Source organism: Lepisosteus oculatus, chromosome 17 (assembly GCF_040954835.1).
Source record: "Lepisosteus oculatus isolate fLepOcu1 chromosome 17, fLepOcu1.hap2, whole genome shotgun sequence".
Classification (NCBI taxonomy): Eukaryota; Metazoa; Chordata; class Actinopteri; order Semionotiformes; family Lepisosteidae; genus Lepisosteus; species Lepisosteus oculatus.
Window position 1 is genome coordinate 7,203,120 of NC_090712.1, and position 26,831 is coordinate 7,229,950.

At 36.9% G+C, this 26,831-nt stretch overlaps 1 protein-coding gene across 1 annotated transcript; it reads left to right on the forward strand.

The window, feature by feature from the left end:
• LOC107079347 (uncharacterized) lies at positions 1-26,831 on the forward strand. The gene is made up of 15 exons (XM_015362727.2): positions 1-108; positions 8,723-8,823; positions 9,249-9,378; positions 10,947-10,996; positions 11,724-11,832; positions 13,213-13,371; positions 13,840-13,957; positions 14,458-14,528; positions 14,898-15,038; positions 15,677-15,765; positions 19,099-19,281; positions 19,644-19,840; positions 21,534-21,663; positions 24,626-24,807; positions 25,622-26,831. The coding sequence occupies exons 1-15, from the start codon at positions 21-23 to the stop codon at positions 25,740-25,742; spliced, it is 1,869 nt and encodes a 622-aa protein (XP_015218213.2). The 5' UTR covers positions 1-20; the 3' UTR covers positions 25,743-26,831.

Here is a 26,831-nt window from a genome sequence, read left to right on the forward strand (position 1 = left end):
GAAACAAATTCAAGCAACCTATGTTTTATTGTTTGCTTTTATCACCATTTATTCCAGGAAGCTTCAATGCCGGAATAAATTTGCTCCAGTTTACAGAACAGAATCTTGGTAAGTTGTTTTGTAATGTAGTAGGATTGTATAAAGGCATCTACTGTACTGCATTAAAACATTTCCTTCTAACCTTGCCATACATTATCACACATATCCTAAAGTACTTAAATATGTCTTTCAGTACATAGTATTGCAGTATTGCAGTATGAGTAGTGTTTTGCATTTCTTGTGCTTATCTTACAACTAAATATATGCCTTTAATATGTCAATTAGCAAATGTTGCATCTTCACCAGATGCCAGTTTAGCAAAACGTACTGATTACCCTTGATTATAGTATAATTCTTTGTATTATTAACCATTATTATTAAAAATTACATACTGTAGATACAATTTCTGTACTCTACAGCGCTAAGGAAAATTCAGTGAACCTCTAAGTTTGTTCATATTCTTTTTTATTCTTTATTATTTTTTAGACCTTTAATGTGATGAGACAAAAGATTAACTGAAGTAACACACAAAGACATCAGATGTATTTAGATTATTTAATTAACAAAATGATTTTACTGTAACTGTCCTGTTTCTAGCATCTGGTTAAAGGAATTTTGGCCCATTTTTTCTAGAACTGTTTCAAGTCATGACAGCATAAGAACATTTATAACCGTTCAAGGCCGTTCAGTCTGTCTAGCCTGTTTGGTAGTTGTTCTAAGGATCTCATCCAGATGTTACTTGAAAGATATAAAGATATTGTCTTCAACAATATGGCTTCATAGCTTGTTACACACTTCCTCTGGTTATTCAGTGTCGTTTGAGGGTTTACTTGCATGAAAACTTGGCTTTAGGTCCTGCCATAATATTTCAGTGGGGTTTGGTTCTGCACTTCGACTTGGTCAGCCCAAAATGCCTTCCAACAAAAGATATAATCCTAACCACCAAGTGGGGTGGTGGGGGTATTGTGGTTTTGGGCTACTTTGATGCCTCACAACCCGGACAACTTGTCACTGATGGAACTATGACTTTGGTGTTATATCAGCATATTCTGGGGGAGCACGTCAGGCCATCCATTCATCAGCTGAATCTGAGCCGAAAGTGGGTCATGCAGCAAGACAGTGATCCTAAACACACAAGCAGATCTGCAGCAAAGTGGCTGAAGAATTCTGGCATTTTGGTTTGGCAGATACTCAAATACTCAGCTCTGACACCAGTTTATGTAGAAGCAAATTATCGATATTTTAAAAACTAAAACACTTCCAATTTTCAGGAATTCTGAGTGATGCCAAGCGGTTTCTTTTCTTTTTTTGTGAACTATTTGGCAAAGAAAACCGTCTGTAGTTAAAAAACTATTTATTAACCAAAATGAAACAAACATCACAGAAAAAACTACTATTTAGTAACTGCTATGTTCAGTTGGATCAGGTTTCAGGCCTCAGTCAATACACAGTCAAATATCTGCACTCCTAATTATAAATATTTGGTTAAAACCATACAGTACATATACTGGAAAGGAGACAAATCTTTTTATCTGTGAAAAGTGACAGATTTCTCAAAAAATAAATAATCCTCTGCAGGCAAACTGAAACCAGACTGATGATTAAAAAGGCAACAATTGATTGTATAGAAGAATGCATACAAAACATATTATGTTTGTAAGAAAAATGAAATATTTACACAAATGTGAAAAATTCAGATCCTTTTCTTAACTTTCAAGTAAGTTATTTGAGCACCAGTAGTCAGAGACTTATTGGCCTATGTCTGTTAATGGACAATTGAAGTGGTGAAGATACAGTACATTACGTGTAATGCAGCGTCCAGCTTCTTAAAGGGGAACTGCAACCCTATTTTCATATTTTGGAGTTAGAAAGAATCAGCATTGATGAGTGCATTTCAAACCACAATACAAGTCAAATGTACACAGTAACTTGTGAAATCTCTGATTTACATCACAACATAGATTAAATTTCAAGTGGTGCACAGCACCACATCTTGAAATTGAATTTGATAAACTGACTTCTTTGAATAAATAGCAGAATTATATAATCAGATTTATTGGTAGCTAGCAACCAAATGAGCTGGATGATTTAAATGGCTCCCTCTCATTTGCAACATTTCTTCTTATGTTCTTATGAAATAGTGAAATGTTCGTACTACTCCCGTCCTCTTCTCTTCTTCTTGGATGTGTATCTGTTTAAATACTCTTTCTCACTTCTGATTCGCTAGAATGCCTTGTGATCATTGTTGTAATTGGCCAGATCGACACACTATCTATATTCTGATTGGTTAGATTGAAATTAAAAATAATTTTATTTAGCTTAATTTTTTTATAGTGAATAAAATAAAAGCAGCAGGTGGCTTTCATGGAGTATGCTTTTTTACAGCTTGGTTCTCATCTTTCAGACATAGTGATACCAGCATTGTGATGATAAAGATGAGCTGGTTTAAGAATCGTGTATTCCAAAATTATAAGAGGACAAAAGTTAATAGTAATTTATGATTCAAACAACTTCTGTGGTTTTTCAGAAGGCTTTAATCTCTCCATTGACTAAGTCTGGGCACAGTCTCCCCAAAGTTATGGTCTATGCTGAGACAAGATTTCGTCGTACAGTATTTTTCATTTATGGAAGAAGAGACCCTAGCACTAAGATGCTTTATTTTTTCCAATATGGACAGCAACTTAATTTGTTGTCATTATATTTATTTCAGACTCATTTTCCTGGCTATCAAATTGCTAGTGTAACCTAACAAGACATGAAAGTTGAAGCCGACAAATACCCATGGTTTTCACTGACCAAAAAAAAAGAGGTGTATCACTGCTCTCTCACCTGCAGAACTTCAAGTCTGGTATCAACCACTATTAGCATTTTAATTATAAATACTTGGCAAATTTCAAAGCCCTTTGATCTCACTAGAGCTGTCAGTCAGGACTTTTTCAAAAGCGCAGACTCTGCTTCTATCTCTTGATGTTCACTATTGTTTGGCGAGTGAATTTATGCCCTGCTGTTCACAGAGATAGGCTGGGAGGCTGAGACGCAAAACTGCAGTATCAGGTACCATAGCTTTAGGCTCAAAGGCAGCCAGCCAGTTCTTAAAAGCCCCTTTATTCACCCAAAAACCAAACATATTTAAGAAAAATGAAGCGAAGAAAAAAAACAACTTTTTGGTTTGTTTTTAGTTAGCAGACAGGCACTGCTATTTAAATTAAACTATGAAAACAGGACAGAAATTAAAGTCACCTCCTTGACATGTGGGACATAGAGCTCAGATGTATGTCATGTAATAGCTGGTCTTTATAATCAACCTGTGTGATGGCATTTGACTCCCTTTCTGGTCATTGTGCCTCAAATCCCCCAGTGCCACTGAATGCACCATTCCCAGGAATCAAATTCAGGTCCCAAATGCACTAGCTATGCAGTCTCTATTCATCCTCCACATGAAAAGCTAGCTTTAAAAAGGAGATAGAATCGCACAGTTGGGCTCACTTTTTGTCTTTCATGAGAAGGGGGTATAAAGAAATGGGGCTATTAATAGGAAAATGAAATAACAGCCAAATAAATTATTTCGCAGAATGAAGTCAGCTTTCTTTTTCTTCCTTCCCTTCTCAGCCTTTCTCTGTCTGTTCCCTCGAACTAATTTCTAGCTCTTTTGAATTTGTATGTGCACGTTTGACATTGCAATTGTCACATTAAATGAACAGGTTTCTCTTTTCTTTATATGTGAGTCTTCTGATAGGGCATTACAGTATATGAATCATAGCACCCACTGTGAAAATGACATTTTCATTATATAATTAAGGTACCGTTGAGATAATTTGAAATGAGGGCATTAAACATGCTTTTTGTTGTACAGACTGCCATTTAACTTTTCCTTTTCATATGCTGCCATAGAAACAGAATAAATTGTATTGTTCTGTAGACTTGTCTTAGGCATTTCACATTTTGCTGAAGTTTGATTACCATCTTGGGAATATTATCCATGAAAATCAATCTCACAAAACTGCCTTAAAATGCGGCTACATTCCAAATAATGCACAAAGGTTAATGAATAATATGCTCACTGAGTCTTGGTCCAAAAAAAACGATTGTTGTTTCCACTTATAGTCTAAGAAGTCTCTATATCATCTCTAATCATAATAAGAATAAATACTGTACAGAACACCGATGACTTTAAGTTCATTTAATAATGAAAACAAACACTGGCACAAATATAATTGAGATCTGTCACTGTCTGGCATCCCTGCCAAAAGGAAAACTCAGTCCCCCCATTTTTGGTGGAATTGTAAATAGGTCTTAGCTAGCTTTTCTCTCCATTACAGTAGTTTTCCTCACTAATGGAAAATAAAGCTTGCATAGACTACACGGAAACTACCATCATACTCTGTCTCCTCATGTTTGCTATAAACCTCTTAATGCAAAGCAACATTACTGATCGCCAACTCTAGGATTCCTGTGGCCCATGTTTAAGTGCCAAACCCCCGGATCTGTTTGGGAAAATTCCTGACCAAGAGTCTTGCTGTAAAAAATAAACAGAAAAGTTTCGATGACTACCAAAAACGCTTTTGTGATAAACTTATTTTTTTAAAGTTGGTCCAGTATCAGTAAATACTGTGTTTACCCTTGTTACAGAAATAGTAAGTGTATTAAGGAATAGAAAATAACACAATCCAGTACTAGAACACTAGTTTATTTTTTTCCTAATTGCAGAAATGTATGTAAACGAACATACTTCTAGAAAGGGGTTCTTACATTTCGCAGACCTTTAAGATGTGATATTTTAACATGAAAACTAATAAAATAGTGCTTGTGATAACAGATTATGTTGTTAAAGATCAAGATGAATTTTTGCTACTGTTAAAGATTAGGCTTCATGTTAAAGGACTTTTTGAAAGTTTAAATAAATAAAAGTATTTAAAAAAAAGCAAGATATCCAGATAAAATATCCAGACAAGACAATCAACAGATATATTTTTAGTTTTGTGTTTTTAATTTGTTAAAAGGATTATTATTTAGTTTATTATTAATTTCAACTTATACTTTAGGTTCAGTTCATCAACATTTTTGAAGAAGTTTGAGCACAGTTTGCAAATGTGAGATGTCCCCACAAACACAATCAAACAACAGTAACAAAACATCACGTTACAATTTTAACATTTTTACAGTGTTTACATTTTAACAACGCCAGTGTTGTGTGCTGAACAGTCTCACTATGCACGTACATTAACAGTCCAATGACATTACTCCATGTCATTTCGGGGTCTCAAGTTATTGGGAGAAGCCTACAGAAGTCAGAACACTGTGGCCCAGTTTTTAAAGGACCATAGCTTCAAGACTCCACACCATGTCCTCCTTTCTTTTGTGTCATATGTCACGACTTAGCTTTAAGCTTGAGGTGCTCCCTTGCACATTGTTTAGAAACATGCATGGAGAGCAAATCCAGGTATGGAACACACACAGGTGTTTCACTTACTGTACATCAATAATACTCTGTATAAACATCTGAAAAGGCCTCTGCAGTTGAAGCATTGTGTTTCTTCTCTGTACTTTTTCTTTTTACTTTTCAGTGTAGAATTAACCTTTACTTGTTCCTACATACATAAATGATGAACTTTACGCTCTTATCATTACAAAACCTGTTATAAAATAACCTAATGAAAACAGCCTTTTGAGAGCAAAGGGGCTTGATGCCAGTTCAGTTTCGGTGGAACGACTATCGTCTGCAGCACCACAGCCTTGGGAGAGGAAAGAAAACCTGACCCTGTCGCCTAAGTAGTGCACTGGACTGTTCAGGAAATTCACTGGCACATCACAATTACTGTTCTGTATTACAGCCTTCAGCCCGTGATGTAGACATTTCTAAAAACTAGGAGTGGGGGAATGAAATAGAGGAATTTGCATTAGAATTAGGAGAAAGGGTTGCAGGCTCAGGTGATCCTTAGTAAGTTCCCAAATGCAATGAGTGTAAAACAAGACCATTGTAAAACTCAAATACTGTTATGAATCAAACTCAAATGCTAGATGTAATGAAGCAACCAGGCATTAGCCAGAAACAACAATGCCCGTGTTGTGTGCTGAACAGCCTCACTATGCTGAAAAGTGTCTACGGTACCTCCTAATTAAAGGCTGTCTTCTCTTAACAACCATGGTTCCCTGAATAGGAATGCAGTCACCACCAATAGGGAAGTTCTGCGTGACCTTTGCTGACTGACCTATGCTGAGCTAGTATGCCAAATCCGTCCATATGGATCCTACCATGTCACCCTGGTCTGTTCTTCTTTGTCTGAAAAGAACGGGGCTGAAGTGGCTTAATCCACGCCAGTTTTTGGCTGTAACCAGAGAATAGCTGAGAGCAACCCAGAACCTCCAGAGTGATCACATTTCTTTTCATGGAGGGTTGTGAAGACAACCTAGTGTTTCCTTCCAGAGATAGACCTGTCCATCACACCAATCTCTCCAGTGGGGATCGGTGTGCCCGAACCCTTGCATATAGTGGCTGGCAGCAAAGTCAACAGAGGTCCTGCAGCTGGAGGGGTCTAAAGAACCTTATAACACCTGAGTGATGGGCTAGGAGATTCCACTATCCATTATAGAGGATAGGCGAATATGGAGGTGAAGTTCACCATCATCCAGGGAGCTCTATTACAGAGTGCCCAAAAAGCAGGCCTGTAAGAATGCTCATTATATCACTTCCTTTTTCTAAAAATATACTGTACGTGCATTGACAGAGTGATGTATTTTTTCCATTACTCACATCCTCACATTGAGCTCTGCTTTAAAGCTGTTAAAGAGATAAAAGATGACAAATTAAAATGGATGAATAAATGCTGCCTCAACACTTCCAATGAAATAATTCTTTGTCAGATTGTACAGTAAGTGACCAAAATAATGAATGATGAAAAAAATGCTACAATTTCATTGTTAAAATTTCATTGTGATTAATATGTTGATTACATGAATAATGTGAATTTGGAAGTCCATTTAGATGCGCTGGATAACTCAGGTGAAGTTTGAACATCCTCAAAGAATTAGTCCTAATCAAATCAAGTTTAAAAATGGTAAAAGCAGGACACAAAATATATGTGAATTGTTTTTTTATGTGAATGAAATACTGAGTGTCATGAAAAGGAGTTTTAGTACTGATCAGCTAAAGCTTTGGCTTTATTTTTGCTATTTAGAATAGCACTTAACAAACCCCCACAGTTTCATTGGAGGACATCACATGCACATGTAGTGAAAGAGTCTGCTTTCTCTAAAGAGTATACAAAATTCCACAGCTGACAAGTTAAACCAATTATACTTCTTATCTGTGTAATGTAAATTACTCATGATGTCAAACAGTGCTTTTTAAAAATCAGCTTCAAAATGCAAACCATGTGTTTGGTATATGATACCCAATACAGTTTTACAAACAAGTCAAAAGGTCTTTTATTTTTTATGCTTGTTTCACAGAAAACTGTTGAAAAAATAGCTGGCTTGGAGGAAAGCTTAAAAAGACTTATTTAAGTATCTTGTCTCAAATTTGTATTTAATTGAAGGTGTATTTAATTTTAAAACTCGTTTTTCTAGCAAGTTCTAGAAATAAAGATGCAGTAAATTTGTTCATCCTGTTCGTCTTGTTCATCCCTGACACGTTATACACCAAAAATCAGAATGGTAACAATTTTGTGTTATAAAAGTAATATAAAACACAATTAGTCCTGTGTTTCGTCTTTCATTCTAGAGTAATTCTCCAACTTAAAGGCTTAAATTGTACATTACTTAATGATTAAAAAGGTTTTTGTACAATGTTTTTATTTGTAAAAATGAGAATTCTAAGATAAACTAATATTTATCTAAGTATATCTTATATATACTGATATGCTAGCTATTGGAGTTATTCAAATTGCTAAATATAAAAAAGTTCAATGAGAGATGCCCAGCCTATGACAGTATTATTTGTGTTTGTTTTTGGCTTTAAAAATTATATTCCTTTTAACATGTGAATCCCCTTTGTTTTGTTTGCTGTATGAATATTTGATTCCGTTCTCCATGGGAAAAATGCTTTGTCAAATGTTGTGCCACTACCAAAAGGCTAATGTGCAAGTCAGTGATCCTCATGTGTCACCTACAATATCTGCAGTGTAAGGGTAGTCATGGCTTAGTGACCGAGCGACAGAATATGAGAAAAGGCAGTGTAATTGATGGCTTTGGTCCCAAGAGAGAACAGTGCGTTATGTGGGTTATGGTGTAGGCCGCAAAAAGGTATTGACATAAATATAATGCGATTGTGTGAATATTTTGCCTGGCTAAGCTTGCTTTCTTCCTTGTGGTCTTTTTCTCTGAATAAACTGAGCCAAATAAGTTGTTTTTTAAATGATGTTTTTTGTTTGCTTTTTCAATCATTTCAATTACTTTACCTTTTGTGTTACATTTGAAATCTGAAAACCCAAGCTTCCCGATTCTGACATTCAGCTCCTGCTCCATTTAATTGTTCCTATAAGAATAAAAATATACAAGCCTGAAGTTTATCTCAGAAGGGTCTGAGGGATTTAAGCAGACAGTATCATAATTCAGTAGGAGTCTGCAGGGCACCCAGCCTGCAGCACTAAATACTCCAGAGCAAAGGGAAACATTTCCCATTAGTGTCCCTTTGGTACATGTATAGGAAATGATCTGTTCATATTATTATGCATTTTTCCTACAGATGACTTGAACAGCAAAGACCCAAAGACCCATGAGTTACTGAAGGCCGAGCTGAGACTGCTTCCCCTCAGCACTAAGATGGACCCTTTGCTTTGCCTACGAGTAAGACAAGCATTTTCCTTGGTTGAGTAAGGGCTCCAGCCACACAACTGTGTGCTTTACTGTCTGTCTGTGCTCAACTTTTTTTCCAATTTGAAATTTTTTAAATAGAAACCTCTGTTTACCAAAAACTTTATTTTTACATTTTCTAATCAAAATTTGGCCTAGTGATATGTTAGAAATCATTCTAAGAGACAGCAATAAAGATCAGCATAAATATTTGGAAAGAGTCTGGTTTGGATTAAAGTCAGTGTTAAAAAAAGCAAGAAGGGTATAAGGACATGTATTACTTTTTCCTAATGCATATATACAGTACATACTGTATAAAATATCAGTTTATAAAGCCATTACTGATGCTATAATACTGTAGTGCTGTTGAAAACTGTTCAAAACCCTAACCCATCTTTGCATACTATGGTTTTCTTTAGAAACCAGCAGCTAGAACGTGCAGTTTGGGAGATGTTGTGTCAAGAAGTCAGACTTTTGAGATGCTTAGAAAAGGTAGAGAGTCCAGGCCAGAAGAGGAAGGATCGCCACGACAACGACGGGTAACTGTGGGTAAGAACTATGAAAAGTAACTTCGGTATCTTGCCTCTTGGTGTTCTCATTTAAGCAGCAGATATGTATCAGAACAAATATCATTGGCATTCTGAATTTTCAGGAGCCTTTCCTTGCTTCTTGGAGAGATACTGCAATAATATGGCACTGTCTCCTCCTGGAATCTTGTGGGGATACAGAGCAGTTGGTAGGATTGTAGGCTAGTGCTTATAAACGACATGAGCTCAGATCTGACTTGTGTCCAGATCATTTAAAGGCTTTCTTAGAGAAAATCAACAATCCCATTTTTGGTGAACAGTCTTGGGACGCTGTTACTGGCTGGCTCATTTCAGGAAGGGAGCCCCTGGGCAGAGGGGTGGAGTGAAGGCATTTTATTGTTGTTAAAAGGTGATGGGTCAAGGCTAGGGGCTTGTTAGGAAGGTGCTGTGGGAAATTTACCTTATTTCCCATTTCTGTGTATTCTGTTACAGAACAAAAAACTCTGCAGCTGTAATTGTTGTGTTATTGTCCAGTAACTGTTATGCTAGCTGTCCTAATTGCATCTGAGTGGCACTAGTTCACAGAAGAACAAGCTGGGCTGTTCTTTGGGTGTAGCACATATTACTTCCCTTATTGTAATGCTTGGCTCCTTCAAGCTGAGTTGTAGCCAGATGCTCCTGTGCTAGCAATGCTGTTGCCAGGATCTCCCATATAGGCCAAATCTGTTTTTAATTTCCGACACCCCATTTATTAATGACCTTTGTGTCTGCCCCTGCCTCTCCTGCGCTCCAGCAGTTAACAAGGCTCTGTAAGAGACTTGGTGGGTCCTCACAGCTGCATCCTGCCTGGCTGTGGCTGGCACAGGGATCCGGAGTCCAGACAAAAGTGTCATGTTCCCTTTCTCCTGTTACCCCTCCCCAGCATCACCTAGAGGAGATCTGACAGTGAGCCAATTCTGATCACAGTGAGCGTTAGTATTGTTTCATGTCTTGCCTTTTCAACCTGCACTTTTAAGCAGGCACGACAGACTAAGCAGTTTTCCTTTATTTGTGTGTTTATCTTGTATGTTTTTTTTTTCCTAGGATACAGTTTTTACAGGTGCTAGCAACTGTTATTTGTGTATACACTAGGGTGGTGTGGAGTCTGGTATAAATCATGCTGCCTTCCAGCTTCAGAGTGCCGGGTTTGATTCCTCCCTTTGACATTTATCTGTGTGTATTGCCTGGTGTCCTGGCTTCATCCCACCTCCAAAACACATGCTGGTGAAGTTTTATTGGCTGTTCTCAGCCAGGCTGTGCCTGTAAGGCCCAGTGCAGTTGTAACATGTATTTGCAATTCCACATACTGTATCTGTGACTTTGTATTTCTTTTACTGTTATTGATCTATCCAGATCAGATGGGCTCTTAACCTTCTCCCTAGTGCACTGGAACACTATGGAGCAATAACATATAATTTCAACACTGAGTTTCAAGATCAGTCTTTTCGGTATGGTAAAATGACAAATAAACAAAACAAAACACAGTTAAACTTTCATTTCAAATAATGCAAGACATTTCACAAATCCAGAACACTGTTTTGTTTTTTATAGCATCGTACATTCCTCAGGCAAAAGATCAGGATGGGATTTATTCTGGACAGGTAAGATCAACTAGTAAAACCACTCAAAAAGATTCCCTTTTAAGTACATTTGAGCTTCAGAGACCATTGACACATCATAAACATTCAGACCAATTTGAATAGACTTGACATAATATTTTCTAGCATATGTAATAAACCATTAATGACTCAGTAACATCTGCAAAAATGTTAACAAGAGAAAATAATTTGTTTTTTTTCTCCAAACTGGATATAAAATATAAGTTGCTGTGTACATAATAATGTAGTTATTCGATAGCTAAGTGTAAATAAGTAATTGTAATATGTTACTAAGGCAGTATATTGTCCAAATAAATACTACTTTGTACTGGAGAGTGAGTTAATGTAAGTTTATAAAAATACTTCTTTTACATACATATCATGATATATCATGATTTACTAGAGGTTATTGATAAATTCTCTTTATAAACAAATCAATTATTTATAAAGGTATAATAATCATGCAGCTTAGATTTCCATGTGGGAAATTAAGGAGCTTAAAGTCAGGTATAATATGGAGTGTGTTTTTTTATCTTTTAACCTTTTTATTTTTCCGGTTACATAGTGGTATTCTGACAACCTTTATAATCTGACAAGTATGAATAATAGTAATAATAACCCACCTCACCATGACCTTCATATAATTCTCTTGTAAGAGGAAGCTGTCAATAGGCTGTTTTGTTTTCAGTACCTACAGTATGTATTTATCTCACTCTGTGTGCTTGTGAAGCTTTGTTCTCCTGGGAAGAAAGCCAAGGCACTGGGGGAACTCAACACAGAGGAGACCTGCTGGTGGTTTACCAAGCTTGGGCTGCAGAAATACATTCCCTTTATCAGAGGTAATGTACCAAATGACGTCTCGAAACTCTCACCAACCCCCTTTTTTAACACACTGTGTCAAAACTACACGTGACTTTAGACCCATTTTTTTTTGTTGACTTAATTTACAATACCAGAACAAACCATTGAAGTCTGCATAAACTGTCTTCTTTTATTCATTAGTTTTAACCAGTTACAGCTTGCTCATTTTTTGACTAGAGGCTAGTACACATCAGAACATCAGCTTTCCCCAAAACAAATTTTATGTATGCAAAAATGACTTATGCTCTTAAGGGTTTTTATTCATTCTTCTTTCAACATGCAAGCTCTGTGCTGTTACAAGACCAATCTCTTTTTGTATTTATATAAAATACTTGGCACTACAGTTAGACTGCCATTAATAACCAAATTTCAAACAACAACCATGGGAAATTCTTAGATTTTTCACAACCATGTAGAATTTGTTTGCATAGTGATGTCTTTATAATACTGTACATGTTAAAGTAGTATACAGTTATTCAGCAACATGGGAACCTTTGAGAGTGCATCTGTCATGAAGAAGGAACTCATTCATTGCTTATTTTGGTGTACTGTATATTTGTCTACAAAAAATTTGCCACTTTTTGTCAGTTTTCCTGAAAGTTTTCCTGGTCAGTTTTCCAGTTTTTCAGTTTTCCAGATTCTGATGCAAAACAGTGTGCTTGAAGACACATTGAACACAAATCTGATGTTTCGTACTGTATGGTGATACTTACTTTAAAAGTATTAGTATTACAATCATTGTGTTGTCGAACTGTAAATGAACAGAAAAGCCCGGAAAGGAAACTGCCTCTTCATCTAGTCACACTGGCCTCTCATCTCTAAGTACAAAATTGGCAACTGCACTTATTGCCTTCATATTTTCCAGCTGTTGTTACTTAAAAAGACTGAGTAGATTTCTCCCATAACTGACTTTGTGGGAATGAAGTTAAAATGTCAAGTCATCCTTATGATTTTTTTTATATTTTTTGACAGCCTAGAAGTGCTCTTTGCAGATGGTGAAGAAAGCTTTGCGTGACCAAAATTTTGATTATTTGTTCCTTGCTATTCTTGGTATTGTAAGCTGTAGGTAATCCATAAGTTATTCAAATGGCATCAGATCATCCCCTTGGAGTAAAACAAATATTATTGGTATGAGGAGAAAAGGGGCCTTTTTATAAAAAGCCTTCAACATGTCTTATTGAAAAAAGAGAAATCAGTCTGCATATTTTATGTATGTTTATGAAGAAATAAAAAATCTCTGAGTTGCAGAAGTAAATGTATAGCACAAGACCATCATTCACCCTTACGTATTGTGTGTAGTATTTCATTTAGTGTTTAAATGTTGCTGTTGCTGTTGCTGTGCTTTCACATTTGTACAGGAGCCAATCTACGAGGGTCCCACATCGCTTCTATTGATTTGGAGATTCTTGATCTTCTACATGTGTCCACCCCAGAGGAGAGAGAGTGTTTGCTCTCAGCTGTGTACCGTGAGCTTCATCCTCCGGATACAACCACCCAGGAACTGGATACACTACTGGGTAGAAAGGAAATGATGTTGTTGATTTCTGTCTCAGCTCTAGGGCAATCAAAAGTTTCATTTGCCATAAAGAATTCAGATAGTACCAGATTTATAAACAGTAACAGGATTTTCTAAAAACAATTCCACACTGTATGCCAAGAATTACATGTATTTAATTCTGCATACTTATACCTAAAAGCAAACTGCTTAATGCCATCCTGCACTTCAATTGCATTGTGTTGTTGTTTTTTGTCACAGGAAGAAAGCTGATGACTACATATGCATATTATGCTGCATGAGTTGCCACACAGATGATGGCAGATTTCTTTTTTACTGCATGAAAGACAAGACTAGGATTACTGTTTCTGTGTTAACTTCCTTAATGTACTCTCCCTAAAACACAATTGAGCTATGCATTGATGATCCATGTAATTTTTCAACCTGTTCTTTTCAGTAACCCTTTGCCTATGTATTGCCTGTTTTGTAGAGACTATAGGCTCATACAATGTTGAAAAATTCACAGCCGCATTAGTTAATCTAAGCAAGGCAAAGTCTCTGCAGTTTTCGGACAACGCGAAAGCCATCCCTTGCCAGTTTCAGTTCAGGTGAGTTAGAACATTAAACAAATAATTTGGATTCACAAGTAAACAAGAGCTCAGCCCAGCCGAGGGCATTATTTATGTTGATCTCACCCTTTTGTTCAATAAGCATGAGATTGAGGTGAGGCACGATTCAAGTGTAAACATGTACAGTGAAAGTATTAATATGATTTTAACCATAACTGATGTGAATCTCCCACAAGTGGATATTGATTACTGATGACTTTCAGTGGATTTCATGGAAAAAAAAATATGTCTGAACTGAAGCACTGCTAAGTCAGTATGACAACAAGCTGCTGAGAAAATAATTGGCCAAATGGTCATTAAAAAACTATGGAGTTACAATTGTTTCTGGGCTATTTCCCGTCTGTACCTTTAAGTCAATACAATGCAATCTACTGAAGAACCAATTATTACACACTAGTTTAGCACATTTGACATTATTTATTGAAATATATTTAAATATATAATTATTTTTGAATCTATGTGTTTTTAATATTCTTTAGTCAAAGAGGAGAAAAGGGACTAAATAGCAATATACAGAAGGATTCTCATCTGTTGGAATTCACTATAAAAGGTAAAAACGTCTTATTATTGAATGATGCCCATTGAAACACCTGTAGCCTACTAGATTACAGTAGATTGACCAGAGGTTAAAGGTGGATTTACTTAGAATACAGTATTGGCAACATGCTAAACATTTTCATATTTGCTTTCATTTTGTGTATAGGTTTTTTTTAAAAAGCCGGAATAGTTATACAATTAAATACTCCTATTTTACTATTAGTAAGGATTTTTTAAGTAACCTTTGAAATAAATTTAGTGGGGGAAAAAAGCAAAAAGTGAGACTATTCTCTTGGCAAAAAGGCTGATGAAATCATATTTGTGATGGGCATTGTGCAGTACTTTAGTAATCTACTTAGCAAGGCAAAACTATCTATTTCAGCACTTGAGCAGAAAGTTCATCTCAGATTCCCTAAGGAAACAATGGTTGGAAAAGTAATTGGGACTTGTCTGAAGATGCTGGGGGTGGCTGAAAATAAAGATCTTTTCAGCCTAAATACTTTGACAGGAAAAAGCAAGGAAGGTAAATATTTACAGAACTGAATCTGTACATAAATGTAATATATACTGTAGCTGAGTTAATCACACTGTGTATTCCTGACAGGTTTATCCAGAAATTGTGTATATCAAAAAAAGCGATAGGGTCCTTTTCTTTTTGGATGATTTGTTCTCGAAGCTTTCTATGGCCTGACCAGAGACTGGAAACCACACTTTTTGTCCAGACTGGGAAATTGTACTAAAACTTGCAAAATGTCTGCTGTGATTTTGTTGTTTTCTTTTTTTTCTAAGTCTCCTTTCTCCCTTCTTATCTGTTTTCTTTTATACTGGTTTTTATTTTCGGCTGACTTTTAATGATCCACATACATGGAGTATGGGGTGAGATTGCTGTGCTTAGTGAGGGTGGAAGAGATTTGGAGTTTTTCTATCTGTTGTAGATGTTCTTTATTGTACAGTAGTTAGTTTTTGTCAGCTTGTTATCAAACAATATGAAAACAATAACCTTAAAATGTTTAATCACTCCGCTTACGGTATGTATTTAAGTACCTAATGATTATATTGATATTTTGTCCTTACTTATTTGTTTTTATAGCTGTTCTTTACTTTTAATGATTAATTGAAACAGTTTATTGGAGTAAAAAGCACCTTTATTTTTTTATATAGGCGTCCTAAATGAGTTTCCACCTGACAGGCAGGTTGGTGACTTGATAGATCCAGAAATGACGCATTTGGAGCTGCTCTTGTGTAAAAAGGTACCATTAAAACGAATAAACTTAATATTAATTTCTATAATTTATAATTACTGCATGCCCTTAACTGACACCATAAACCTAAAAGATGTTTCTTGTAAGATATTACATCTGTTTCACTACTTAGATACTTAGCTGATAAAGTGGAATTAGAAGTCTGTTTAATGTCTGTTGTGAAGAACAGTAGAAGCATGTGGGATGGAGACACAGTGCTTAACATTGCTTCTTGCCCTGGGGCTCTGTGGCCTGCAGCCTCTGGGTTTATTCCAGACCTAGGGTGCTTTCTACTTGGAGTTTGTGCAGTATGTGTTTGCCGGCGTTTCCTCCCACAATCTAAAGACATTCATAGATTAATTGGCTTCTAGGAAAACTGGCCCTGGTGTGAGTGTGTGTCTGTGTTTGTGTCTGTCTGCCTTGCGATGGACAAGCGTTCTATCCAGGGAGCACCCTGCCTTGCGCCTGTTGCTTGCCAAGATAGTCTCAAGCTCCCCGGAGACCCTGAATTGAATGAAGTAATTAGAAAAAAGATTAATGGATAGTGGCAACTCAAAAAGTGAGACACACTATTCTATGGGGATTTCCAATTATTGTGCTCTGTAAGGATATTTTAGCACTGCAGATAGACACTGTAGGTTATGTTAATAGACATTTTATATTCCCTGCTTTTTGTTTTGTTTTCAATTCCAGGACCAATGATGGATGCTACTTGTTTATGTGTTTTATTATTATACATTTTTTATTCAACATACAGTACAGTTTGGTACTGTGGAGTCAAAAAAAAATCCCTGTATCTAAACAGAGATTCACTACCTGTATAGTTACTGCAGCATTTATGCTTCAATCATGGTTAGTGGAAAAATGTGGTAACTGATTTCCTCAAAAGGCGCTCATCTTTCCTAATGGGCAAAAGACATTTTTCTCCATTCATCATTGCTACTGGCAATGATGCCTAGAATACAAATAAACAGGATTGCAGGGAACTTTGCTTCGTAATTAACAAGTGCTCAGCAAGCTTCTCTTCGTTTTAATTATCCTTACAGCAGGGATTCTCAGTTCTGGTCCTGGGGAAGTCCTTTGTTATCAGGTTTTTGCTCCAGGCAACTTATTAATCACAGGTTAATTGATTTCATTTTCTGAGGCCTAATTTAAATTTGCTTTCAGCTCTCAAAAACCTAGGAGTGATTCATAACTGGTATCAACCCTGCACTAATTAGTGAATTTCATTCAAGAGTCTATGCTGAAATGTGACCAGTTGGACAAACAGAAGAAAAAACACTGTGGGATTGTCTGATACATTTTCATATCAACCTCTGTCTGGTCACCATAAATTGGTCACCTATTAATGAGAGATGATTGATGAGAGTTGATGAGAGACTGCATAAAGTTATAGTTAGTACAGGTGATTAATGGCTTTGTTGGAACTAAAACTAGCAGAAACAGAGGTCCCTCAGGACCAAGATTGAGAACAATTTTTAACATTCTAAATGGTGTTTGAAGGAAGGGATATTAAAAAGTGATTATAATACTACAAAGACCTTATTGATTTTGGAATATAGAGCAAGGAAGGTCCCCTTTTTGAACTTTTCACATTGTAGTGGATGGGAAGCATGATTACAGTGACCTCTATAAGTACAGAGTGTTAGTGCATTTACTGTATATGTGGTGGTACATGAGGAGAAAAGCACACAATTCTCAACTTGCACTTGGGTCTGACCCTTTTGTTTATAAGGACGGCTTGTTTTCCTGTAGTGTGGTGGATTGTAATGTAACTCCCAGTACCTCTCACCCTGTGCGCAGTGGAACATGCAAAGAATACATAAATCACAAATACATGAAAAATATCCTGGTAAATGCCCAGATTTGAACCACAGCCCTAACGAAGAAGTGACAAAACCTTGAGTAGTTGGAACCATCAAGCATGCAACATGCTGACAAAAATACTGTGGATAAACAAAAACAAAGAATGACAGATTCCAAGGTTTGAGATTGGTTTACAGTTTATGTAACTTTAGGATTCATTTTCAGCCTTGCTGACTGAAGTACTATGTAATGATGTACTGTAGCTTGACCATCACAGACCACCAACAATGAAACAAATAGGAGTTGCATCCAAACTAAACATGGATTCCTTTCAGTACCTCCAATTATCCCTGTTTGATTTTCTGGAACTGGATCTTCACATGCAATGTCTTCACTTTCCATTTTTCCTATAATATTTAAGAGGGCATGTTTATACTGTGTTATTCCACAGTCCACATTAGCTTTTGTATGAATTTGTTCGTCATACATGATTGTGTTATTTTGGTACCTGGACTGAGCTTCTAGTGTGAATTTCTTTTTATGCAAGCTGAATCCACACACATAGAAGATTTGTTAATAGCAACGGCAGCACAGTGGCATAGGGGTTAGTATTGCTGCCTTGCAGCTCTAGGGGTCTGAGTTTAATTCTGGCCCAGGGGTGCTATCTGTGTGGCGTTTTTACTGTATGTGTTCCCTGAGTTGGTGTGGATTTTCTTCAGGTGCTCCAGTTTTCTCCCACAGCTCAGAGACATACTGGTAGGTTAATTGGCTCCTGGGAACATTGGCCCTGGTGTGAGTGTGCACTTGCTTGTGTGTGTCGTGCGATGGACTGGTGCCCTGTCCAGGGCGTACCCTGCCTTGCACCTTCTGCTTGCTGATATAGATTCCGGCTCCAGTGCCGGATTTCCCATTAGAGCCTACAAAGGAGGGAAACACTAGTGCCTCGCGAAAAACGAGCTGAAACAACACGCCTGTCTAGCGGCTATTCTAGAAACTAGAAGTACCGAAGTGATGGTCACTCGACTCACTCAATCAATAACGCGGTTTAGCATTAGAATAGTTTAAAGTGCATCGTGTCAACCGACGTAATTCAATTGGCGTTTACCCCTCTTTTTGCTAATTTCGGAGTGAAAGTGCCTCAGGCCCACGAACACCACCTGTCTGGCTCCACTGTGACCCTGAAATGGAGGAAGGGGTTAGAAAATGGATGGATGTTAATATCAATCAGATTTAATATGTAGAAACTATATTTAATATATACAAATATTTGTTGTTTTTTTATCAGCATTTTGGTATCCAAACCTTCATCAAAGCATTCATAAAAACCTGAGTTGATCAATTAGGAAATGTCAAAATTGACACTTAGCTGTTCTCCTTTCAATAATTATCTAAAGAAAATTATATAGGATGTTGCTCTAAAAGGAAAGATATGTACTTTTTATTATTGCTACTGTACATGCAGACAATTTGACAGACTGAATGATTATTTCATTCAAAGGAAGACTGTAACTTAATGAGCTCTGTATTCTCATATAGGACAATACGCTGATGAAATCCTGTGGGTCAGAAGAGATCAGCTCGAAAGTAGAAAACAGAGAACAGGCTGATCCTTCCCACTCTGTCTGCAATCAAAACCAGCAGATGGATCTCGAAAACAAGGAAGACAAGAGAAGAGATTTAAGCCAGCAAGTGGACAGACTTCAGAAAGTCATTTATCAGGTGCACTGGTATACTCAAAACCCAAACAGTCTTCAGTAATACCAAAGTGAATAAGAACTAAATGCCCATTGTTCCATTAGCTTATCTTCAATTTAGTATCAATACAGCATTGCATACACATATGTAGTGTAAATTTATATGCACCGATTCTTAGTATTTTCAGTTCAGCTTATTGTCCTTTTAACAATTTTATGATACAATATACCATTAAATACAGTATCTATCTAAATTAGTGTGCAACCATTTGGTTTTGTAATCTGTAGTTTGGTTAACATGCCTCGGTTCTGCTACCATCCACAATTACTGTACAGAGGTGTCACTTGGTTTTAGTTTCACATGCCTGGCATTTCTCTTTTGCTTAGGTTCAAGGACTTCACCAGAGTCTGGCTTCTTTCTGTGCGGAACTACGAGACACGGATGCTGAGGCTGATGTCGAAGGAATGTGCCTTGGTGACACTGTAGTGGGGCTTCAACAGACAGAACGGAAACGAACAGAAAAGGAGCTGCTTGTCGGGGGTTTGCGGCAAAGGCTGAGTAGCCTCAGGGCACACACAAGTGGGTAAATATGTTCATAACAATTCCAGTTCCCAAAGAAATGTAATAATACCTAGAAAAACAAATAACTGTGGATCACTATCAATAATGTACTTAAGTGAAACCTTGACATTATAAGTTTGAATCCAGGCTGTGCTCATGCTTGTTTTTGCTGAGCATTCCATTGGCAGCGAAAATTCAAATAATTGTCTTCAAGGCACATTTACTGTACAAAGAAAGTACAAAAACTACTGCATTTAGACATAAAATTTGTATGAAGACATTATAAGCCCCATTAAGGTTACATACAGTAGCAAGCCTTATCTTGCTTATTGAGCATTGTCAGCATACTGTACTTAGACTTAGTTGTATGTTAGTTGAGTGTACAACAGTTGTGATCTCTACATCTGGCAAAATAGTATGTCAGTATTAAGTTTTTTTAAAGCAGTTTTTACAAACCCATGTGTTTATTAGTTGAAAGGATAACAGAAAACAGTTAATGAGACTTAACTCAAAAAAATCTAAAAAAGCCTCTTAGCCTACAGTTATATAGATTATGAAAGCTCTGTTTAATCTTGTTTAATGTAAAAATTTGCTTTATTTTTTAGTTCCCATGTAATTACAGAATAACCCGCAATCAGAAAGTGCAAGTCCATACAAACGTAATGACGAACATTATGTTTATCACATTGATGTGTTCTTACATTTAATTGTGAGAAACACCAGGAATAAATTTAAATTCTTCCCCCGATTGTACAGTATGAATAAAACTATGTCATACCACCAAAGGCCCAAGGATCAGATGTACTCTGATGTCTGAGTAATTTTATGAAGCAGCCCTGACTGGGACCATTGAGTCCCACGGGCACATCTTCACTCTGAACAGGCAGAGGCAGAAATATGAAAGTTCAGTACCTGCCTTATCAACTGAGAACACAAATAGAAGGAGTCAGCAAATTTTGAAAAATTATATCCTGGCTATATCTTTGTGACCCTTGAATAATAAGCACCTAGATTTCTCAGTGAGATAACACAATAGGACGTTTCCTGGAAAGAAATTCCTTCAGACTCATACAGTTCACCCACAGTGCCTTGTTCTGTCACAGTTTCCTGATTTTTGTTTTGTCACACCTTTTTACAATAGATAACGATACTTTTAGGGTAGAAATATATTAATTATAATGCATTCAGGAAATTAGGAAACAATATATCTGATAAAGATTAATCAGCTTTATCACACAAACCACATTGACTATCACAAAAGTTTAAAATGCACGTCTTATTTTTTACGGTGAACTCTTTTTAAATGGTCGCTTTATTTTTTTTACATCCAAGATTTAGCTGCAAGTGGGCCTGAAAAGGTGCACCCTTATTTCTCCATTACACACCGTTATGTAATGCAATTACTAAAACAGCTTTAAATCATGTCGCTTTAGCGGTTTTAGCTGATAGTGTTATTATCTCTTTTGCTGGTAGCAGTTTAAAGGTCAATTTATAATATTATTACCCGATCAGGGTGCTGACAACATAATTACTGTGCATTCTTTGCACGAAAGCTAAAGATTTATTTTAAAGAAAATTGAAATAAGAGGGTTTTTGACATTTTAAGTTTAATTGCTTTTTACCCTCTTTGTGAAGGTCTTGGTTAAAACAGTAGGTGGACACTGGAAATTGGAAGGAATGATTTATCACACTGTGCTTCTGGTCTTTTGTTGAAGCCCCATTGAAGTGCACCTTTTTGACAAGATGAAACTCGATTGCCAAATCTTTATGGAAGAGATCAACATAATATTTCTGAATCAGCAGATGGCTCGTTTGAAGTCAGCACATCAAATATGCAAAGTCAAGGTAAATTCTTATTGCGCTCAACCAATACGCGTTGGTAGTTCCTGTTCAGGCCTGAGGCTGCACTCAGCTATCAAGTGATGTATTCCCTAAGCATAATGTGGGGATATGTGTGACCTTTTAATGTTAATGTGTGAGCTTTAATGAACAAAACTGACTTTGTTCCAAAAAGCCACAAACAGTCCTAATTTCTTTGCCTTTATCATAATACAAGGTTGAATATACTATTTAAATAAACCTTGGGTAAACTGCATGTATACCATGATTGAAAGAATAAAATATAAACAAAAAAATCTTTGAATATGCATATCTTTCTAGCTAACATAGCTCTATTGTATATGTCTTATCTTTATCACTTCAATACCTCCACTAACAGATTTATTTGGTTGCTTGCTTCAGAGTTTTCATTAGAGGTTTCCAATTTGAAATAAAAACACATTATCATGTAGTTCAATGTGCAGATGAAAACCTGCACATATAATTAGCAATACTATTGAAATTCGAAATAATATTTTTAAGTCAACTTAATGTTTTAACATCATCATAATCAGAACGCTTTTGTTTTCTCTGTGCAAAAGTAATGAAAAAATAACGGACGTTTCTGTTTGCACTAGAAACAAAATCTGACCTGAACCAGATTTCTTCACAAAATCAAATTCTTTCTCACCCACTGAATTTTACTCAGTACTTTCATCCTCTCACAGACGAAGTATGGGGTGCTATCAAAGAACACTTGCAGTTTGCTTTGAAATCCATGTGTCACAGCCAAGCTCCTGAGCTACTTTTAGGTGCCAAGTTTGTGGGAAAAGTCAAATGTTAATATTTATCATGTGACCTAATCAAGGTTAACGTACAGGTCAGACAGTAGAAAAAGCCTGAGAAATAATTCTGATCAGCCTAACCTTGCCAGACATTCGTCTTCTTTCTAATAAAGAGCAGACACTCGTTGTTTTTTGTTTTTTTTCGGTGGTGGTACCAGCTTTTTATTGAGGACAACAAGGAAATGTTTCATCATAATCTTAGTCTTTGTGATCCATCAGAGCGTTAATAAAACAGTCTTTAAGAAAAAAAACATACTGAGGAAATAAGCTTAACTGGGCCATTTGACTTATAAATCTCAGCTGCAAGCTACTTAAATTAAACTGGGGGATTTCCCCCACTTTTTATTTATGATTATTTTATTTTTTGCCTGCTGTATTTTGGCAAAAACTTTTTTTCCATACATGGAATCTTTACCTTTATATATACAGTATATTCATTTGACCTTTTCCTGCTTAGTTATTAGTTAAGTTCTTTATAATGATAAGGAGTCAGATTGATAACCTGCAAATATACCACCACATTTCTGCCTCTATGGCACATGTGCATTTGAGGCATTTTGGATTTTGACATAGATCACATAAAGACAGGTAGATATCTGTGTGCATTCCTGCCTATAGGCAGATATTTCTTGAAGACAGCCCTGCTTAGACAAAAGGGATCCATTTTACATGAACTAATATGAGCAACAGATGTACATCTTACTACTGCACTCAACATACAATATTAAAATCAATTTATGAAACCAAAATTAAAAATGTGTCCTGATTGCGACACTTCACATCACAAATAAGTGGCTTACCAATATCAGATTGATGGAAGGATGGATAAAAAAATCTGTTTGCTTAGTATCAATGAAAAGATCCAATCAGTCTTAAATATTTTCCCGTACAGTAAATATTGAACAATTCTGCTTATGCATAACAATATTTCATGGGGCACTCAGATTCTTCTTACATGCCACTCGCTAAAACAACATCTGTTGTGCTTTAATTGTGAAACTCTGAATTGCAGTTCAATCAAATCAATGTGAATTGAAAATTAAACTCCTTGAATTGATTATGAATTCTGCTCCTATTTACCCCAGCGATGGCCTCCTTGAATAAATAACTTAACCATTAAGTTAAGATAGACTTTCAAGAGAGGCACACTCATAATCGGAAGGAATTCAGACGAAGGTGATATGCATTACTAGTGTTTTTAAAGAGTTATTTTCATGGAGATCTAAAGCAGGTCCTGCTTTTATGTTTCAATGGAGCCTTCCCAGTGACCTATGTGGAGAAATGTTGATAGCTTGGAGGCGTTCACACAGCTTGGGAGGAAATAAAAATCACTGGAATTCTGGACCTAAGTATTTGGAAGATTTTAAGCACCCCAGCTTAAGTGGTATTCTCTGAGAAACAAGAGTTCTTATCTCTCCCACTACCATATGTTCACTTTCGCCGTTTGTGTTTCCAAATTATTGATGAAACAAGTGATTTTTCAACATGAGCTAGGTAGTGGTGTACACATCTTTTGCACAGATGACTGCATTTTATGTAGAGAGCGCAAAGGCTTGTTTGCATTTCACCGTTACAATTTGACCCATTGCATGGAAGCATCAGCTTGCTCCTAGGTTAAAAAGACTGCGAAACAGTGGCTTTCATACCAATGCTTTAAGAATGTGGTTGTTAATATTTCAGCACATATCATTCTGGAGACTGAGGACAGACTTAGAAAAACATCACCCGCGACACTAACTGACAGACAATGCCAACTGAACGCGAAGTGCTTGATTCCAGACCACAGTTAATTTGTTCAGAACCACAGTTAATTTGCTCTTGCCTGAAGTTTCATAAGTTTCAAATGACCTCGTCTTTGAAGAGAAGAGCTGTAGAAGGTTTCTGGTTTATGACAAACAGTCATTTCAAGTAAACAAAGAAATGCTGAATCTGACGGGCCCACAACATTAATGTGCCACCAGGGGCGTTAGCAATGCTTCCTTTTACTTGAAAATGAATAAATTAAGGGCATGAATATATTCCATTAAACACACAGCAACTGAAAAATTAGAGAACCCAGGAGAAGAGGAGAAGGTATGTTTGAGTAGACTACTCTGTTTCTGCTTCATTATGCCTTGTCCTGCATTTCCATGGTTTGTTTACAGGCCAGGGACAACATGACGAGCTGTACGTTGGGCCAGCTGCTATCCCATCAGCCCCCAGCAGTGCTGTTAGCTATTCAGGAGACAGCGACTGCTGGCACTTATGGCTTCAGAGTACAGCTAAAAGAAGGGAGCGGACTTGTGGTTGTAGATGTTGGAAATTCCAAACTCTGCGTGAATGACAGGTAATACAGCAGGGCCTTCTAAGGGTGACATTTAAAGATTTGGAGTTGCAACCTACCACCTAAAATCTTTAACAATCCTGGAAGAACACAAAGAACAATAATCGCACATGATCAAAAATAATCAATGCTTCCTGAGTGGTTATTTTCCTTTGTAATGGTTACCATGGTAACAATCAGCAGAGGACAGCATAACAGGAAACCCTTTAAACACAGAGCGTGATTCTGACCAAAAAGTGTATGAACCGATGAAATAACAACAATGTACTATAGAGTACTACACATATAGTACCAAGTGCAAGGATATTATGTAAGGCTTTACATAACCCCTTCTTTCTTGTATGTTTTATGGAAAGAAAGTCATACGTTTTGCATAATGAAATCCTATCTCCTTTCGAGAAAATGTACTGCCACAAAACAAAACGGTGGAAGAGTTCCTACCAGCAGCTCAACCGTTTCGCTTTATTTGATGAGATTAAAAAGAAAATGTTTTTTATTCCTTTCAGGGAATTTGCCTTTGCCGTTGCCCCATGGGTCTAGAAAATACAAGCTAAAATGATATGAACGCTTTTTTCCTGACAATCATTTGGGAATTAAGATTGTTTAATCCCTTTCCATAACTTTGTTCTTGCACTTGCTTCAAAGGAAGTTTCTATAAATCATTTGCGCACTGTGCAACGATTCATGTTTCTCAGGGGGCCATTGGCAGTGCTAAATTACTCTGTTGCTGCTGCAGGTTTAATAATGTTAAACTGTTACTCAGTGATTCAGTTACCACAGTTCTCAGGCCTTGTGTGTCCATCTGTTTCCATTTTAGATTGGTGGAGGTGAACGGGGTGAGCGTGGTGGATTACAGAGAGGAAGAGCTGAAGCCATTACTCAGCTGTCAAAGCTGCCTAATTGTTGTTCTGCGAAGGCCCGTCCCTTTCATTTCTTAGCCCTGTCCGTGCCTTGATGTTCAGGACGAAGCAGTCGGCAATCAAGAGTCCGACGAGACCGGGCCTGAGGGACTTACCAGGCCACTGAAACCTCTGAGCTCAGTAAGGCGAGGGTGAAGGCACACAGATGCAAAGTGGACACCAAGCTAAATCCTTTGGTTTGTATAAAAAAATCTATTTTCTCTTTTTCCATTACTCTTGAACCTTCCCACGTACGATTCAAGAGATATTTCCACTAACGATTAAAGAAGAAGTAGGCAGGAAAAAAATGACTTTATTCACATTAGAAGACAGAGCTGTTGTGTTTCTCCCTTTTCGTAGCCTTTGGACTTTTACAGCCTGCTTTTTTTCCCACTCAAAGGAGTCACCTTTCTGGGTTGTTGCGTGACCTCCACAACAAGCACCTTCTTATTTATGCAAGAATGTGCGTAATAACAGGTCTAGAGAAGGTTTATGTGTTCTGCCCCTTCTTTAAAAAAGCACCCCAATTCCATTAGAAACCTTTTTTTTAGACCTTGACAATTAGAGTAGCTTAAGGTCAAGTGAAGGTCCGGTAAAGAGGGCTCTGCCTATTTACTTTGTTTTCCTGCTGCTTTTGTTGGTCTCACAAATTCCATTCGATCATTCAATTTGTCTGGGATTTTTCTGGGATCCATGAGTGAAAATGTTGTTTGTTTAACATACTCTTGTGCATGTTTCTATACTATGTAACCACACCACACCTTGAGACAGGTCAGTTTATTGACATTTATTTATGTTGCAAATACTTAGGGGTGCTGAGATAGCTCTGCCTTGAGGGTGACAGTATACTGAGAGTGAGTGGCACTGTGTGTTATCCTATATGTAACCTATGCACCTCGTTGTTGCAGCTGTTGATATATGCTGTCATGCAGCTTGTCCTTTTTCTCAGGTTCACTGCTTGCCCATTAATCAAGTTACAAATAGTCACTTGGGGCCACATATGAAGATAACCTCACCTTGCTGCTCAGCAGAGAAAAATACATGTAGAAGTCTTGTTTTCTTTCTGTGCTACTTATCATTGGTGACCTAAAAGCTTAATTGTGCTGTTTGTGGGTGAAATAAAGAACT